General features: G+C 44.7%; 1 protein-coding gene across 2 annotated transcripts in view; it reads right to left on the reverse strand.

Moving 5' to 3' along the window:
- DNAI1 (dynein axonemal intermediate chain 1) overlaps positions 1 to 18849 on the reverse strand; it is a gene marked incomplete at its 5' end in the record, with an annotated part of 150475 nt that overhangs the window by 53142 nt on the left and 78484 nt on the right. For both annotated transcript variants that reach the window (XM_082075449.1, XM_082075448.1), the window contains 3 exons: positions 617 to 696; positions 2541 to 2628; positions 7376 to 7465. In XM_082075449.1, coding sequence (XP_081931575.1) covers positions 617 to 696; positions 2541 to 2628; positions 7376 to 7465 — 258 coding nt within the window. The remainder of the gene's footprint in view (positions 1 to 616; positions 697 to 2540; positions 2629 to 7375; positions 7466 to 18849) is intronic.

Consider the following 18849-nt stretch of genomic DNA (forward strand, 5'->3'; position numbering starts at 1 on the left):
CTGTCTGAAGGAATCAAGTGTTATAGCATGGAGGTGGGATCTCTGAGCTGGAGGACAGTTTGAGGTTGATCAGAGGGAGGAAGGATCAGGGTAGTTAGTGAGGAACTGGAGATAGGAGGGCAAGGAGAAAGTGGGACTGTAGAAAGGATCTAGGATCTAATTGTGGAAGGGAAAGGCTGCAGGACACCAATCCATAGGAAACAAGACTTCATTAGCGTCACTGCTTACAGGGTAACAGGTCTGAAAATGAAAAGAGATGAGATTTTTCCTGCCATTTCCCCATACCCATGAGGACAGAGGATCAATGACTTTTAACATCTGCTCTGATCAAAGTTAGTGCCTCACTTGCACAGCTACAATCTGCAAAGCATTCTGGGACGCAGTTTGCATGAAAAATGTGTCTGCAAAATAAGGTCTTAATTGGGTCTGTGCAGAGAGCTCCCCACAACCCTCTGTGGCTCTGTGCTGGTCTCAGGCTCACCACAGGGATCCAAGGGCAGGACCAGGCTCTGAAGTTGTGCTTTGTTGCTGTCTGAGCAAACAGTAAAGATGATGAACCTGAAAGACAAGCACAGGTCAGGGAATATAAAACAAGGGACAAAGAAACCATTCTTACCTTATAGATCTTTCCCTCTTCAGTACCAACGAGAAACAAATAGTCTATCTTTTTGTGAAAATCAAACGATGTCCCGCAGCCTGTTAGCAGAAGAAAGGTCTATCAGACAGAAAATAGGTTCGTCTGGCCAGCACACGCTCCCTGCCTATGGTACATACACACTGCCAGCATTTTCAAAAGTGATTTATTAGACAGAAGCTCCCCCCAAAATCAGAGTCACCCCTTCTGCAAACACTTTCCAATCTGTGCCTGTCCCCAAGACCTGTAATTTGAAAAGCCAACAAAGAGGTGGGGAAAAGGGAATTAGAAGAACTAGAAGGGAACTGGAAGAACAGATTGGCACAAGATTCACTTCAGTAAGAATTCAAAATGCCTGGTGCAAATGTCAGAGTTGTGAGGACCAGGCCTACCTCCTATTGGGGAAGAACAGATTTTTTCTGTTTGTTTAGTACTCACAAAAATACAGTTTCTCACACATAAAAGGGCCCAGAGAGGAAACACCACATCATCATTCCCTGTGCCCTTTCCATCTTTAGCTCAGAAGCCATTTAGCAGGCTCACTTCAGTAAAGCCAATAGAAAAGGATGTGATTTGGGGAAAAAAAAAATCTTCTGCCAGGCATAGAGGGTCCTCTTGACTTCAAAAGCTCTGAACTGTGCAATATTGTGACCTGTGTTTAAAATGGGTGTCAACCACAAGGGGATGCAACCCTTTGACATTTCTTGGCTTCTGCTCCTGAGGCAGATGCAACATCATCCAAGAAAGCCAACTCACATGGTGGCAAAAGAGAAGTTCAGCAGGATCCTCGAGCAGAAGAAGGGATGTCTGCTGAGTGTCAGAGCAACCTGGAGCTGTTGACCAGCAGGGACACCCACAGCAATCGTCAGAGGAGAAACAGGAACAAGCAGACAAGGCTCAGAAGCGCATAGTTACAGAGAAATTTCTGCAAAGGCTGCTGTCTTAAACGTTATGTCTTAAACGTTAACAAAATGTAGCCCTCAAAGGAATTGTTAAGGTCGTTTCAACCCTGCAATACTGTCTGCATTTTTAACATTTAAATAGATTATTAAATATTCAAGACAAGACTTTGAAAATCCATTTCCCAGAAACACTAACAAATAATCCCAAAGCCTCTGGGAGTTCTGCAGTATACTGCGGTAGCTGGTCTCTTGCAACCTCAGTGGCAATGCAAACCTCACCAACAAATTGTTCAGCAGTTATTAGCCTAGAAACACAGCGATCCTTAAATGCAGAGCAAGTGCCTTCTCCAAATCCATGCCAAAGCTTCACAGCCAAAAGCAGGTGCAGTAGGATGATTAGGGGATTCCTCAAGGCTCTGTGTGTAGTCCAGAACCTCCAGAGCTGACTCATCCCATCCTGTCTCAAAAACAGGATGGTCAGGCTGAGGGGATTTGGCCTAGAATGACTGCACTCTCTCCACCTTGTACAGAGGGAGACTAACACAGTAGCTCAGAATAGATGTGTTTTTAGAGGGATGAGGCACATCCCATCACTGGCTGGATAAACTCTGCACCCAGGAGAGGGCAAAGGTTGCTTTTAATCTTGATTTGGACAGTCCAGATCAGTGTCTGGCAGAAAGAACAAACCTGACTTAGTTTTGACAAATACAGGTAATGCCTGTGCCTTGTCCGTGTTGGGATATCCCGGTAAACCAGACGTTTTTTGAATTAATGTTCACCTTTGTCTGCAAGTAAACACAAGATGTAACCAGCAAACCTCGACATAATTAGTGGCCCTTGCTCCAGACAGATTTTGCCCTACTACATGATGAAAGCAAGGACATGTAACCTTTCTTTAGCTCCTTTCCATCTCAACGCCCCACCACCAGTTTAGTTCCCCAGAATGACTGATTAGAGGCTTTATGTCAGTAATTAATCAGCATGGCAAGGACTTGGGCTCCTACCAAGCGTTTGCAGCTGCAGCCCCTCTGGCCCCTGCATCGCCGTTCCCTCCACTGACAGCTTGATGATATCTGTATGAACCAGCTCATTCTGCAGGCAGAGGAGATTCCATATGAATAACAGGCTTTACAGCAACAATACAGAGACATTCAGTACTTTGAAATGGCAAATTTTATGGAGGAATTTTAAAAAGCTGTCCAAAAGTTTCTTAATGTTTCATGCTTGCAGTTGGCAACATGCTAATATGCTGTTTTACATAAAACCTCCAGGAAACCAATGCTTTGGTGCACTGGTACTGAGAGCCACTGGTACAGCACTCAGGGACATGCAACTGACCTGGAAAGCTCTGGGTTTTGGGGTCAACATTTTTGAATGGAAGCAGACGCTGTCAGCTTAAATTATTGTGTTAAGTGAAATCACTCTGCGTGGTTTAAAATGGGAATTGTGTATTATCATAGAGCTAACTAAAATCCACGCTAAGGGACAGTAACCTACCACCTTGCCAGTCTTTGCTTCTTGTTAGACTATCTTCCTGTTATCCCCAGAGCAGCCTCAGTTCCCAATACTCAGCACCTCATAGGCTCTGAGATTCAAGTAATAACAACAACTAGCATGCAGCTATCCCAAAGGGAAAGTGCCCAGTGTTGCTGTTATCAGCAGAGCTCTAAAGAGCTCTCATTGCAGGCCACAACACTGATGTGTGAGGTGCTGTTTGAACATAGGGCCAAAAGGCTGTGTCCCAAAGAGCTTACAGTTGAGGTGAGGGAAAGAAGACAGAAGAAAATAGACACAATGTGGGTGAGTATGAGGAAAAGAAGAGAGGGTGAAGTTCCATTCTTAGACTAGCTTTGGGAATTAAAATACGACAGCAGAATGGAGTTGGCTGTGAATATAAGAATACCCTGGGGCTGATAAAAAGAACAAAGAACTAAAGATTAAATTAGTGAGCAGTGTGGGCTGAGGACTGGATGTTTTCATGAATCTGCAGATTTCCCACTGGAGCACCATGAGAACAAAACGTAACATCCTAGCTCAGTGAATCGAGCTTTAGTTGGAGCTTCTCTAAGCCCAGGGCAGGACTCAGGTGGAAAAAGAGATTTTGACTGGCAAAGTCAGTCCCAGGAACTGCATGTTAGGGTACGTGGGAGAAGTCCTTGTGAGCATCTGTTCAGCACTGCAATTCACAGAGGACTGAATTCTGTAAGATATTTATTGTATTTGGGGCAGGACAAATTTACAGAAGGTTCAAGAAAGGTCAAAACCCATAAAATAACATACTTCTTTCTCACTAACTTGCATTGCCACACACCCACGTGCCCTGGCCTATTGATGGGAGTAACTGTTCTCGGCGAGAGCAGTAAGAAGCAAGGCAGACTCCTGCAGCCTGCAGAGTCCTACCTTCTTTTAGTGACTCTTCTTGCAGCATGTGGGTTACATCAAGTGAGATTCAGTAGGTAAAATCCTAATGAAGAGGCCATATAGGCTGCTGCATGTGTGCAAGAATTGGAAAGAAAAGTGTCCAGAGCATCCAGGAAAGGAGAATATTCCACATGCCACTTGCTGCTCATCCAAATGAGAGTGCTGGTGGGCTGCTGGGAGTGCAGGCAGGACACGCTGAGCAGCCTCTTGCCTCTGCTCAAGCTTCCCGGTTTGCCTGCTTTCCAGAGAGCATCTGCCATGTCCAAGGCTTGGCTGGTGGCCACACGAGTCTGGTCTGAAGAGCAGCTTTGGAGCTGCCCACAGCTGATTATGTTAATATACCCAATGTGTCTAACAGAGGTCAGATGTATTATTTGAGCAGGACTAGAGATGTTCACACTTACTCTCTGTTCTGGAAGAAAGGCAAACTGCATGAGACCTCTTCTCTAAGCACACACCTTTCTGCAGCCTTTCTCTGAAGACATCTCCTGGCACCTCCACGTGATCCAGGCCCCTGCAGACAATTCTTGCAGCCCTCTTGCATTCACAAAGGGTCTTACTGGTGCAGACTTAGCAGCTGTGCCACTTTCATTTTGTACCCCACTTCACAGTCTGGAAAATGCATCAGTTCCTGGGGTTGTTTGTCACCAGAGTCACTCGCATATTCCTCTGGGTAAACTGATTGTTGACAGCTTGGCCTTCCAGGAATACTGAGCAATAATATGTTGCTTCTGCCTAACAATTGTTAGACACTTCATAAGCATTAGTGAATTAGGCCTTCCAGCTGCCTGTTTCCCTTTGGTTGTTATTAGCCCCAAGTGATGAAGGAGGACCAGAGCTGTTCAGCAATTTAGCTCTAGGTCACATAGGAAGGGTGAGCTACAGTTACTAATCAAGCCTGCAACTGCTGAGGATCAGCATGAGAAGCAGTGCCAGGCTTGTATCCCACCTGATTCCTCGATGTGGCTCTGAGAGCACCCCTTTTGATAGGCAACATGTGAACCCAAGGTGGAAGAGTAGACTCACCCAGCTGCAGAAGTCCTGCATCCTCCCTCACCGTTTTATACCTTCATGATGACCCAAAACCAAGCAGATATGACAGCCTAAGCACACACAGCTCACCTGCTGTTTCATGAAGTTTGTACAAAGAGATTGTGTCCATTGCTAACAGAGACAACTGCTATGACCAGGACAGATTAATTGTCCCTAGCTGACATTTGACAACTCTTCTATCCAAATTTTGAATGTGACTTGTCAAATATCCAGCTGGAAGTAAGAATGAATTTATTCACTTTTTGCTCTCAGCTTTGGAAGTGTCAAACAGCTATCAGTGTTTGAGGAAGCTTTACTTCTGGATAGTCCTGTCAAAAAGATTAACAAAGCTCTTTTTCATTTATTCCCTATTTGCACTATGGATTTGAAGAACAGAAGACCTCTGGAGTCTCTTCAATTTTATTCTAAATAAAACCCAGAGACAGCTCTTTTGTAAAAGTGGAATTCTAGCAGATTGTCAATTTCTCCTTGCTGGGTACAAAACCACAAATCGTAACAAAATGCCTTTTTTCATTCTGTGTCTTGCTTTCCCTGTCGAATCTCTGTCTGAAAAAAGAAACCAGACAGCACCTAGAACTTTTTCCACCCCTGCCTCTTGAGTACATAACAGTTGTGGAAATTTCAGAGGTAACTCCCCCTCAAAAAAATCTTAAAACAGTGCTTTTCACATGATTGTGGCCAAGTTTATAGAAGTGCAAGGAATAAATAAAAATGACATTGTGCTAAGCAGATGCGGGTCTTCGAAATCACACCAAGAATGTTTAAGTACGTAATCCTACATTCTCATGGGATAGAAAAAACCCAACCTATACCATAGGAACATAGAATTATAGAATCATTTTGGTTGGAAGAGACCCTCAAGATCATCGAGTACAACTGTTAACCTAGCACTGTCACTAAGTCATGTCCCCAAGAACACAGTTAAGCACGAGATGAATCACAGAAATGTTGCAAAAGACCCTCTGTCTGGTGAGTTGCCATCAGAGTCCATCTGCAGATTCTTAGGTTGCGCCAATCGTGGCATTTCTTGGAAATAAGAGGCTTAACCTAGTGTTTCTTGCCTCCTGATCGGAGTTGGCTGAGCACACCCAGTTACTGGGGCTCAGCTAATAGGTGCAACCTGTCAGGTCACCTTAACTGGACGTGTGTAGCTGTAGATGTGTATTACCCACTTGGACATAAATCTTTTGGGCATTTCTATATGGCGGATAAAACAGGAGCCGAGTGCTGTGACAATATTAGCCTGTCCCTGTCTGGGGAGCTCTGAGAGGTCTTTTAGGAGAAGGACTTAGGACGTACTTGCAGGAGGGATTTTTGTATCTAAAGCTGCAACCTGGAGGAATTTAGAAAAAAGAACTTAATAATCAGTGCCATCTGCATGTGTCTACCATGTTTATGAGAAGAAGCTCCCACTCCTGAAGAGAATATGAGACTAAGATTTACATATAATGTTAGACATGAATCCCTGCCCACAGCAGCAAGACGTAAAACTTTCAGAATGGAAAAGCCTTGAGTATTTTGGTATAACAGGTTGAAAAAATGAGCACCCTACGATGTCAAGAAGTTTATTTGCTTGCTGGGGAATAACAAGACAGCTATTTCAAACTCATATTTAAGGCAATTAAATTATTTTTTACGTAAAAGATTTTGAAATCTTCAAAATGTAAAATCAAACAGCCAACAGAAAATACACATATTGAGATTCAGTGGAATAAATCTAAGGGTCATTTAGAGACACTCAGTGTGAAGTTTCTATGAATGCACATACTCCAAAAGAAAAAGTGATCAAAGGCCAGGCACGCAAACAAGTTGTGTGTGAGGTGGCCATGTCATGGCAGGGGGAAACCCTCTGCTTGTCTGATTGTGTGTTGCCATCCCAATGAAAATGTGAGCTTACTCTATGCTACTTTGGCCACAAAAGGATAAATCTGCACCTTCCCTCTCCCATTTTGAATTGCAGTTTGTAGGAGACCATTCTGGGAGTGAGAGTCTTGAAGCTGGCAAAGAAAGCAGATAACTCTGCTCTGGCTTTGGGTAACTCTCCTGTGACAAGGAAAGTTTCAGAGTAAGGACCAGTCTTGAATTCCTGCAGCTGCAAAGCAGGAAAATTCTCTCTCATATCTCCATGGGGTGCTACAGGTGCAGTCAGGATGAAGGTCCTGAGCTAACTTAGTAGGCTGGTTCTGCTCATTTCGGAGTTTAACATGGAGCTCCAGACCCAGCTGTGACTGTACCTGTAATGTTTTGCTACCACTTCTTTTCAAACCTGGCTCATTATAAGTAAAAATAAAACCAATGCATGATGAATTTTGGAGGCAATTGGTTATAATTTCACTGGGAAAATAAATTGCCACTCACTGTTTACCTTAACTAAAGTCCATGAAACAATCCGCCCATCCGAGGAGACGGAGAAGAAGTTCAAATTGTTGTCCATGTCATCCTTCTGCCATTTGACCTTAAAACAAGAAGACAGTCCCAGTCAGCACAGGGCACTCAGCATTAGCAGGACAGAGTCCTATACACTCAGCAGGTTCTTCTGAAATCCATCCTAAAGAGCAGCTGTTTTCCACCCCAGAGGCCTGATGCTGGTGCACAGGATGTATGAACACACTTCCACGGGCAGTTTCAGAAGTTCCCCCAGCACTTCCATCATTTACTTTCCTGCAGGGATGCTCCAGAGAGGAGTCAAAGCACCACGCATGGGGACTCTGCACCCACCCAGGCCATGTCCCCCAGCAGTGACAGGAGCATTGCCATCAAGGATGGGCCTTGCGAGGTGTCTGAGCTGCACAGTGCTCTGGACTACAGCACAACACCATCCCAGAGAACTCTAAGATATCTCCAAACAACACCTGCAGTGCTGCAGAAAGGTCCCAAAGACACTAAGTACATCACTGACCCTGCACAAACTAGCCCTTTCCCATTTGGATAATTACTCCAAGTACCATGCCATATGGCCACCCTTCAGACAGACAACCTCAAATTATTAATAGTTTTCTGTGCCTATGTGGGGTGCAGAAGAGCCCTTGCAGGCAATGTGTGACATGGGTCCTTGGGGCACTTCTGTTTCAAGGAGATGAAAACGTCTCCATTAAAATTGAAATCCTCCCTACACCTCCAGAGTATCTGTCTGCCTGGTAAGGAGATTTGCCTTTTGACTGTGACAGCTCAGCAGGAGAGATTAGAACTCAGATAAATGGCTTACAGTTTAGAAGAGACATTTTAGTTAGACCAAAAGCATTAAGAATGCTCGATTTTCAGATCTGGGAATTCAATCAGACTGAAGGGAAAAGGATGACTTGTCACCGGGCCTGTCAGCACACACTCCTGTGGGCATCTCTCAGTTCAGGATGGGGACAAGCACTTCAGCAGGTTCTGCTGAGGTTTTCAAAGGTATATCTGTTCTTGTCCAAGAAGTGCAGCACATATATTTCCCTAAACATCACCCTGTAAACGTGACAAATGGGCACGATTATCCTAGAGCATTCCAAATGCTATATCTGTGACCAGCTATTTATCTGGTACCCATTCCAGAAAACAACCAGCATTCTCAATACTTTAATTACACAGATCGGGTATTCTGATGATAGTTTCTTGAGAAAAAACTGTGTTAATTCTGCTTTGTAAAATTTTTTATACTGTGAAGTTCTGTGCAGCATGAAAATTCAGCAAGAGACTCATCAAAGAGTAATTAATCTTCTGGTGAACAGGTTTCCTACCTAGAACACACTATTCTGAGGAAGGAAAAATAAAACGTAAAAGGAATCCCCCTAAGAATACATCAAAATGCCAGTTTCATGCCCACAAGATGCAACTGAAAAGTTTCAAGTGGTATATACCTTTGAACATCCTTGCACAGGAGAAAGTGTAAGTCTCTAAGTGGAACCACTTCTGCTATCTGGTATTAAAGGAATGGCGTAATTCAATATGGCCCAGAATAAAATGGCTAACAATAAAAAGACAGGTTCAATGGCTCACGTGGAGAACAGTGATTTCCAAGGCTGGATATCACGCACGAAATGTGCTGAGCGTATCTATTCCCGGAACACCTCCCTGGGATCATGAGCTGCTGCTGACAATGATGGTCACCAGCAGCTGCTCCAGATGAAGGGGCTGGTGTAGTGAGGTGTTTTAATTCAAAAAGAGAAACAAGAGTTCAAGGGAACAGGTTACAAACACATGCCAGACTAATCTCGTACTGGGCACAGAAAAAGGGTCATGTTTCAAATCAGAGTTTTTTAAAATGCCACCCTAAAATTCTCTGACAATGAGATGCTTTTATTTGTATGTCAAACAGCTCTCCTCTAACTCATGTTCTTCCTCTTCAGTCTGTCTTCCCAAATACTTGGGAAAAACAGTCACACTTCCCAACTGATTTTGTTTGAGATAGAGGAAGCTATTTCTCAAGACAATATCTCCCATGAAAACCCTGTGCAAATGTTTTGCCATTTAAACCTGGGAGCAGTTAGCACAAGTGGCTCAGATATCCTCTACTGGGACAGAACCACATTGCACAAAAAGGGGCTTTCCAGTATCTGAAACCCACAGCCTGAACCCAGCAATGCCCTGAGCTACATGTGGAAGAGAAATTCAGGTGACACATTCCTGTGCTGCACTCAGCGTAGGTCTGAGCCATCCTGAAGTCTAAAGCCACCATCCAGGTTACTTACACAATGCACATACTTGGATCAGAGCTGGTCCAGACCCTCTCTGACTGAAAAGTCCCAGCTTGACCCCTATCAGAGTGTATGTCCTAGTGAGTTCTGCTTGAGCTGTGCAGGGACAGCTGAGTTCCCAGCTGAGTTCCCAGCTCTACTCTTGCCAAGTACAGTGCAGACAATTTGCATCCAAGCTAGAGCCAAATGCCAGCCCAGCACACCAGTGGAAAATGCATGGATGAAGGCTGAGCAGCTGGAGTCCACCTCAATCACCCCGTGCAGATGCAACTCCAGAGTCCTCAAGTCTACACTAACACAACCTGCTGCAGAAACCTCCTCTGGAGGTGACCAACAACTTTGGTGCTACCATGAGCTCATGAGTTTGTTTGCTCAAGCCAATTCATTTCAGCATTCCCTGAGCGATTTTCCCCAGGGTTTACTCATTCCAAATACCCCTTCCTTGATGGAGATCTATTCAAGTGTTCTACTATTGGTACTCAGGTGTCACAACTACTTTTCTTCATCCGTTACACAGACAGGTGCAGTCATCAGCCCCAGAAAGCAAGTAGGTTGATTTACTTGGGGTACTCTTGCTCCTACATTGAAAGCAGTTAACAGTACCTGAGTTAGGTACATATTGTAGAGAGCTTGAACACAGACACTCAAAGGCATCAAGATCTGCCCTCAGATGACTATCAGCAGTTCTCAGTGACATTAGCTTGAATTTCAGAAAACAGAAATTGGTACTTAATATTTTCCATTTTCCTTCAACACCTCTGACCCCTTAATAATATTTGTGATCTTTTTTCTCCTGATTTCTAAATCCCATGAACCCTTATTGCAGCAATTAGCCTTCGTGATACTGCAATCAAATCGGTCATCTGCTCAGAACTGTCCTTTTCTCTGCTCCCAAAGGTCTGTGAACGTGGCACAAACCCCTGTCATTAGCAGTATCCGTGCTGTGTGGAGTGGGGCATTTGACAAGAGAGCCAGGCACCTGTGTGCGTAGGGATAAGAAGTTAATTCTTTCCTCAAGTGTGTGACAGTCAACACAGGATTTTGGCTGCATGAGACAATTTACAGCAAAAGTTCAATTATGATACAGTAAGACTACAGAACCACATGGGAAAGGAAAGTGTGAGTAAACGGCAGAAAGGAGCAAGTAAACACAGAGCAGCAAGTCATTTGCTGTGCCTGACCATGATTGGACCTGTAATAAAATCAAGGATCCGCTGCTATTTTTTCAGTGTGATCTTTAACCTGACTATTTTTGCAGTGCAAAATAGCGTGCTATAGTCATTGCTGTTAGAAGAGCCTACCACTTTTTAATTTTCATTTCTTAAAGCCTGTTCATTTATAAAGAAGTTGAGATTGATCAAACCCCTATTTTTTTCACAGAAAAATAAAGATTAAAGCCTGCATATTCACTGCTATGTACAACAGACTAGCAGGGCAATAGTCCGTTTATTCTTAGCAGGGGAATACGATCATCTTTGTCTATGGCAGCTGGTAATGGCTCCTGTCCAGCAGGAGATTAGACCATTTATCCAATCTAATTTGAAAATTCCCCTGTTTCTGATGTCATTCCTACAAAAGAAATAATGCTTGATCAGTTTTCATGGCACAGAGGCTGTTAGTCACTCGCACTGACAAAATACAACTGGTCAAAATCACCCTGGCTGTGAGGCTGACTCGAGCGCTTTGCAAGCAGCCACAGGCAGGATCTGCCTTTCTTGTGACACCTCCTATTGCGAACACAAATCTCTCTGACTGGCCCCTGGCTTGCTAAAGCTCAGCTGCGGGGTGCCACATGCAACACATGCACATTGACTGCCAAGCAATTCCTTCCTTTCCCAATAACTGCCCTCCAAGGAGCCCTTTGACAGCACTGGAGTACCATGGCCCTGCTATGTGAAATGAGAGGGTTCTGCTCATTCAATACCTGAAGCTAAAAAAAGAATAAAGACTGACACAGGTAGTGAAGAGGAAAGACAAAGGCATTATCAAATCCCCAGGTCATCCCTACAGGAACCGGCCAAGTAAGACATGCTCAGATCACTCCAGCAAGCAAACAGTTCCCTGTGCTGCTGAGGAAAGTCCCTGCCAATACAACCCAGGGACAAGCACCGTCCAGTGCCAACCTGGCAATCAGTACAGTCCTAAGCAAATCCATCATGGCAATGCAGGGTTTGGAGTGACACGAAATGGGTACCTGTCCAGCTCAGGGGCAGGATCAGACATGCTCCTACCACTGGTGACAATTCATCTAGGCTGTTCTCACATGCCTCCAACAACAGGAACTCAACAGCCTCCCTGTAGATACATCAGTGCTTAATTGACCTTATACAGGAGATTTCCTTTACCGCAAGTCAAACTAGTTACTCCTTGCCATCTCCCCAATGGACACAGAGAACAATGGCTGATTCCCCATTTCATAACAGTCTTCAAATGAGCATGAAAAGCCTGCTGTGTCACCGCTCCTCTCTGTTCCTAGCCAAACAAAACCAGCTGCTTCAGCTGTTGCTTCCAGGTCTTGCTCTCCAAGCTTTTACCATTCCTCTTCTTCCCCTTCAGCCTTTCTCTCCAGCTGCGAACACGTGGTACAGGGCCACCCCTAGGCACTACCAGACAGGAGTTACAACTTCCTCTATCTTATATTCCTGCTAATAAATCAGAATTACACATATCTTTGTGCAACACTATTGCATTGCTGACCCTTGGCAGTGAACTGTGATACTCTCCTCTTCTGGCATCCTGCTGTCTCACCAGTTATCCCCTGTTTCGTATCTGTGCACTTAATTTCCCCTTTCTAAACATAGTACCTGCTCTTGCCTTTATTGAATTTCTCACATTGATTTTGGGCCTTTCTTCCAATTTATCAAGATCATTTTCAACATAATCATGTCCTGCAAAGTGCCTTGTCTTCCCAAGGGGGCTTCCCTATTCTGTAATTGCAGTTGTTAATGAAAGTATTGATCAAAAGACCAGGACTGACAGCTGGAGGGTCTCACTTGAAGCATCTTCAGATTTGAACAGCAAACTCTGTATAACTGCTCTTTGAGCACACTGCATGAGCCATTTGAGCAGCCTCTTTACAGTGATTTTATTTAATTCATATTTCTCTGCTTTGTTTATGAGAATGCCACTATGTGAGCCTGGATCAAAAGCTTTAGTCAAGTCAAGACAGATAGAGGTGATAACCTTGACTGCCTCTCCCTTCTTCATGAGGCCCATTTCTCTGAAACAAAAGAAAGAAAATAAATTATACTAGCTTGACAATTTATTCTGGACAAATCCATGTCGGCTTCTCTGAATCACCTTATTATCTAGACATTTACAAATGGTTTTGCCATTTGTTCCAGTGTTTTTCCAGTCATTGAAATTGGTCTGGCTGGTCACTAATTCCCTGGGTTCAATCCTACTATTTTCCTCCAGATCTTTTTTTCACTTCTTTTGGCCTTTGAGGCCCTTCTCCCTTTCCATGGTCATGCTTGTTATACAGGGCAGACTGCAGCCTGACACACTGCTGTGCTATCATCCCCACTTTGCGAGTCCCCGTGGCTGGCTGAGGATGCCTCTAGCCTGGGGAAATCATCCAGACACTGGTCTCTGGGCTGTGGTACCCTGTCCATGCCCCTGTCCCTCCTGCATGCAATGACAGTCCCTTTGAGGAAAGCACCTGATTTGTGAACATTAATAAGGTCACCCCTCAGTCTCCTCTTCTCCAAGCTAAAGAGCCCCAGCTCCCTCAGCCTTTCCTCATGAGGGAGATGCTCCCCTCCCTTCACCAACTTTGTTGCTCTGCGCTGGACTCTCTCCAGCAGTTCCCTGTCCTTCTGGAACTGAGGGGCCCAGAACTGGACACAATATTCCAGGTGTGGTCTCATCAGGGCAGAGTAGAGGGGCAGGAGAACCTCTCTCGACCTACTAACCACTCCCCTTCTAATCCACCCCAGGTACCATTGGCCTTCCTGGCCACAAGGGCCCAGTGCTGGCTCACGGTCATCCCGCTGCCCACCAGGACCCCCAGGTCCCTTTCCCCTACACTGCTCTCTAATAGGTCATTCCCCAACTTATACTGGAGCCTGGGGTTGTTCCTGCCCAGATGCAAGACTCTACACTTGCCCTTGTTATATTTCATTAAATTTCTCCCCACCCAACTCTCCAGCCTGTCCAGGTCTCTGGATGGCAGCACAGCCTCTGGTGTGTCAGCCACTCCTCCCAGCTTCATGTCATCAGCAAACTTGCTGACAGTGCACTCTATTCCCTCCCATGTGAGGAAAGGCTGAGGGAGCTGGGGCTCTTTAGCTTGGAGAAGAGGAGACTGAGGGGTGACCTCATTAATGTTTACAGATATATAAAGGGTGAGCGTCACGAGGATGGAGCCAGGCTCTTCTCAGTGACAGCCAATGGTAGAACAAGGGGTAATGGGTTCAGATTGGAACACAAGAGGTTCCACTTAAATTTGAGAAGAAACTTCTTCACTGTGAGGGTGACAGACACTGGAACAGGCTGCCCAGGGAGGTTGTGGAGTCTCCTGCTCTGCAGACATTCAAACCCGCCTGGACACCTTCCTGTGTAACCTCATCTGGGTGTTCCTGCTCCAGCAGGGGGATTGGACTGCATGAGCTTTTGAGGTCCTTTCCAATCCCTGACATTCTGGGATTCTGTGAACTTCTTTTGCCAGACATTGGCTCTACAGTATCACAGAAAAGTGTTTTGGGATTGGTGAGAGCAGACTTTATATGTATCACTGTTCCAGTCTGTTGATGCCACAGGTATGTGAATATGTGTGAGTCCATTTGCAACAGCAGAGTGATGCTTCTCTTCATCAATACCCCTGCCTCTGAGTCGAGGTACTCAAGAAGATTTGATGATGTGTTAGGGAAGTTCCTTTTCCCATGGTTTCCTGTGGCAGAGACTCAGGCACCAATTCCAGAAATTCTTCTTAAATAAATAATTTATTCACAAGGTACAGCATAGAGCAGCTTAAGCTGATGCCTCCTGAAGAGGGACCATCAGTGGAAAAAGTCTTGGACAATTATACCCCCACAACTGAACCCCCCACTCTCCGCACATCACTCTGGGCTACTCGCAAAATTATAGTCTTAGTCTCCCCATTCTTCATTGGATCTCTTTATTTTCATCAGACAGGCTGTCAATCAAAGCCCTGACCTTCAGTTGCTTTTTTTTCATCTGCAGCTGGAGAAAAATAAGTTCTTGGCAAGCCAAAACATTCTTCTGTTTTGTCTTTTGTTAGACTCTGTTCTGTTCCTTATCTCCAGGGATGCAGCTCCCCTTATCTTCTAGCTTGAAGACTTCGAGGCCTTTTTTTACTTACCAAAGCAGAAAGTTCAAAGGTTTACAGCTTGCAGAAGTTATGCTAGGCAAACTTACTTATGTTAAGTCAATTTTATGCAAGTAGTTTCTAAACAAGTTCTATAAGAAGCAGTATAATAATAGCAATAATTCAATAAACTAAGGCAGTCTATTCCCTAACATGCTGTAAATGGGCTTGCACATAAAGCTCTTGCCTCTGCTTAAAATACAGAATGGATGTAGCCTAACAACTCTCTAAAATGCTTGCTAATGATCTGAAATTGCTCTGGCCAGTTCTTTAAGTACTTCACCGTATGTTTAAGCCGATCTTGCTGATGAGCAAGAACCTGTCTCATCGGAATATTCCTTAGCGTGCCCTTTCCCTATTCTGACCTGTGCTTTCATCCTCTTGTCACATTAATCATACTAAGCAGCCAGTCTCAGACACTTATTGTAAGATTTAACAATACAACATCAAATGTTTCATCCTTCTCCATACCACTCGGTATTAGTTGAAAGCTTGCTTCAGTAATGAGCCTATATTCTTCATTCCTTTGACTTCTGACATACTTCCCAAATATTTTCCCCTTCTCTTTTATAACCCAGGATAATCATAGCTCATTTTGCACTTTCACTTTGTCTGTATAAATTTGTCTTTGTGCTTTTCTGTAATACTCAGCTTTAGACACATATCTTCGTTTCTGTGCTTCATGAGGGTCTTTGTAATTCACTGCCAAGTTCTAGATGCAGCTATATGGGCCCCTCTCAGAACTTGCCACTCTGCCCAGCTCAGTAGCTCAGGGAGGTAACACATCTGGCTCCACAGCTGAACGGGGCCACAGTCTCTTGCAGGAGCCCAGATGTGCATCACGGGAGCACAAGTGCTTCCCAGCTCTGCTGGGCTCTCCCCATCATCCTGTTTTCCCCATACCCTGGGTGCACAGGGCTATGGAGGGAGATTCAGACACCTCTCCTTACACTCAGAGTAGCTGAAGACCTTTACTCAAGGCTTCCCACTGGCAAACATCTGCTCCTTGATCAAGCATGCAAACACAGTGAGGGAATCAGCCCTCAGATTGCTCTAACCACCTGTTCTGGTGGCAAAGAGCAGAGAAAAACCCACTGTCAAGCCCATATTTCCCTAATGTCTTTATGCACAAACCTGGACCAAAGCAAAGCACTAGCAAAGCTCTGGGGCTCTCTCAAGGTAGAAGAGCTGAACACATGCTGTGATTTAGCAAGGGCACAGGCTCTCAGGGATGCAGTTTGGCTGCATCCATCACACGGTGTAGAGGATACTTTTCCTGTTTCACTGCTATCCTACTTTTTCATCTGCCTCAGCATCATGCTGAGCGCTCACACTGAAGTGTTGATCTATGATAAGTCACTCCATAGGCCATATCATCTGGTGCCAGGCTGGTCTCTCCTGTGCTCTGGTGTGAATATTCTCCTGGACTCCCCTACAGCAGTCTCTGATTTGAGCTAAGAAGCAGTTCTCATTTCTTCCCTCTGTCACCTCCTAATGTGTTTCTTGTTGGTTCCTGCCAGTGACTTTCGGTAAAAAAGCATCCAGAAACATCAAGTCGTTACCAGTAAATAAGAAATCTTCCACATTCTCCTCCTGTCAATGATAAATTGCCATTTTTTTTTTGTTTATTCCTCTCCCTGTGTAACTTTGCCTCTGCTGTTTGCCCAAGGGATCCACTGCAGTGAAGTCTCCTAGGACAGTCCACTGGCTTTCTGTTTTGCTGTAGCAAACAGTTTATCCCTCCTTGACTGAGACAAAGTAGTGTTTCTATGACAAAGTCCCAAAATGCCTTCCATCGAGCCCATTGCCAGCTATTCCTCATTTGCTCCTTATCATGCACAATAGAGAACATGAAAGAGGAAGGATGCTCTCCTGCAAGAGTCGCAAGAGACCCCCTCAAATTACTAGAAAGCACAGGGTAGTTCATTCACATGCAAAGTAACTCCAGTGTCTGTCTTCATGCAGCCAGAGAGGCAGAGCAAGTTTTAGAGCTGAGGAGAAGGGCAGTGTCTGGAGTCCCCAGTGCTAACTTGGACAACAGCTCAAGTTGTCCTATGCAGAGGTGGGAAGAAGGCAGACGTGAAGTTTCATTCCTCACCATGGTTAGCTGGGATAAATGCAAAGAGTGAGCTAAATCCAGACAACTGACTTTGACCAGAGGTAATGACGAAGATTTTAAAGAGCTGTGATAACTGAGTACAGGCTGCTTACTCCAAGATTTAGGTCAAGGCAGCACAATCAGCCTCTTTGGATAAGTCTATACTTGGGGCAGAAGGAGCCTGTGGGTCTTGATCGAACCTCGGCCAGATGATACCACTGTGGCAGGAGAAGATTTTGCTATGTCATGGGTGTGTGTGGGTCTGGGCTTCCTTACCAAGGTAAACCTGGTCAGGCAGGCAGGAAGGAGCCATGGTAAGACCTAGCTGGTCCTCTCATGAGGTAGACCAGAACTATGGGGTGGCCAGCATGCCCATCTTGGAGCCAGGATGGCAAGGTACAGCATACAGTGCTCCTCATGTGAGCACACATGCTCAGCAAAAAAGATTGCTGGGTTGTATCAGAGCTTTTTGTCATTCCTGAGTGGGAAGTAGACAGCATTTCTGCTGTGGAACATCTAGCAAGAATGAAAGATCCCTGATAAAGTAAAAGTTTAGGTCAACGTTACCACAGAAGACATTAGCCCTTGATTTCTCAGAAGCCCTGTGAAAGCCCAGTCCCTGTCCTCATCTACTTTCCTGACCTCTAGACATGGTGCTGGAAAAATAACAGTGGTTGGACAAATCCAGCCAAAACTAAAAAGGAACAGCCATCCTGGAGGAGAGTCAGGCCTGTGGTAAGGGGAGAGCTGGGCTGCCACTGTCGGACTCGAGAGTCTTTGCACATCCAGAAACTTCATGCAGAAAAGCAACCCTCACAGGCTGGGGGACACCAACAATTTCCTGCCACTGCCTGAGACACCCACATGGAGAAGAAGTTTGAGACTCTTTTGAGGGGAATGTGACTTTTTGGGCCAGGAGGCCTGTACTTGCCTGAAGCCAAAATCAGATATCCCAGAGAGGTTCATCTGAGCCTCTGTTTCTTAGACCTCATTTACTGTTTACAAAGAAGAAGGCAGATCCCACAATGAAACACAGATAAGGCAAAAGTATTGAGGCCTTCCTTGTTTCAGTGCCATAGAGAAAGATAAATAGTAACGAGACATTTAACAAAATTAACTTTAAGGAACACAGGCCAGAATGATGAGATAAGAACAGATATATCCAACTCTGCAAGGCCTGATGAAATTCAACCTGGGGTGCTTAAAGGAGCAGCTGAAGCAATCTCCGAATCATTAGCAATTATCTATGAAAACTAAAAGACAGGAGAGGTCCTGGAGGGTGGGAACAGGGCAAAAATGCCCCCAGGGAACCCAAAACAAAATGTGTCTTGAAGAACAGGTTAAAGGACTGTGGACCAGTCAGCCTAATGCTGAACTTTGAGAACTGGAACAAAGTATTAAGTCATCCTTACAGATGTAGATGATAAGACGATAAAGAACAGCGAATATGGGCCTGTCAAGGAAAGATCTTGTCAAACAAAATTCATTTCCTTCCTTAGCAATGGGTCTAAAGGATTAGAGAGAAGGAATAGATGTGAATTACCTTTGATTTTGCCAGGCTTTTGGCATACCCCTGTGATGTCTTCAGAAGGAAGTTAAGAAAATAAAGTCTAGATGGAATTACTATGAACTGGATGAGTGATTGAAAAATAAATTTACAAGAGTTATAATCACTGATTTCCTGACCACTCGGGAGAACATCTCTAGATGGTTCCCACAAGGGACTGTCCAGGGTC

The sequence above is a fragment of the Streptopelia decaocto genome (genome assembly GCF_964273445.1).
Source record: "Streptopelia decaocto genome assembly, chromosome: Z".
Lineage (NCBI taxonomy): Eukaryota > Metazoa > Chordata > Aves > Columbiformes > Columbidae > Streptopelia > Streptopelia decaocto.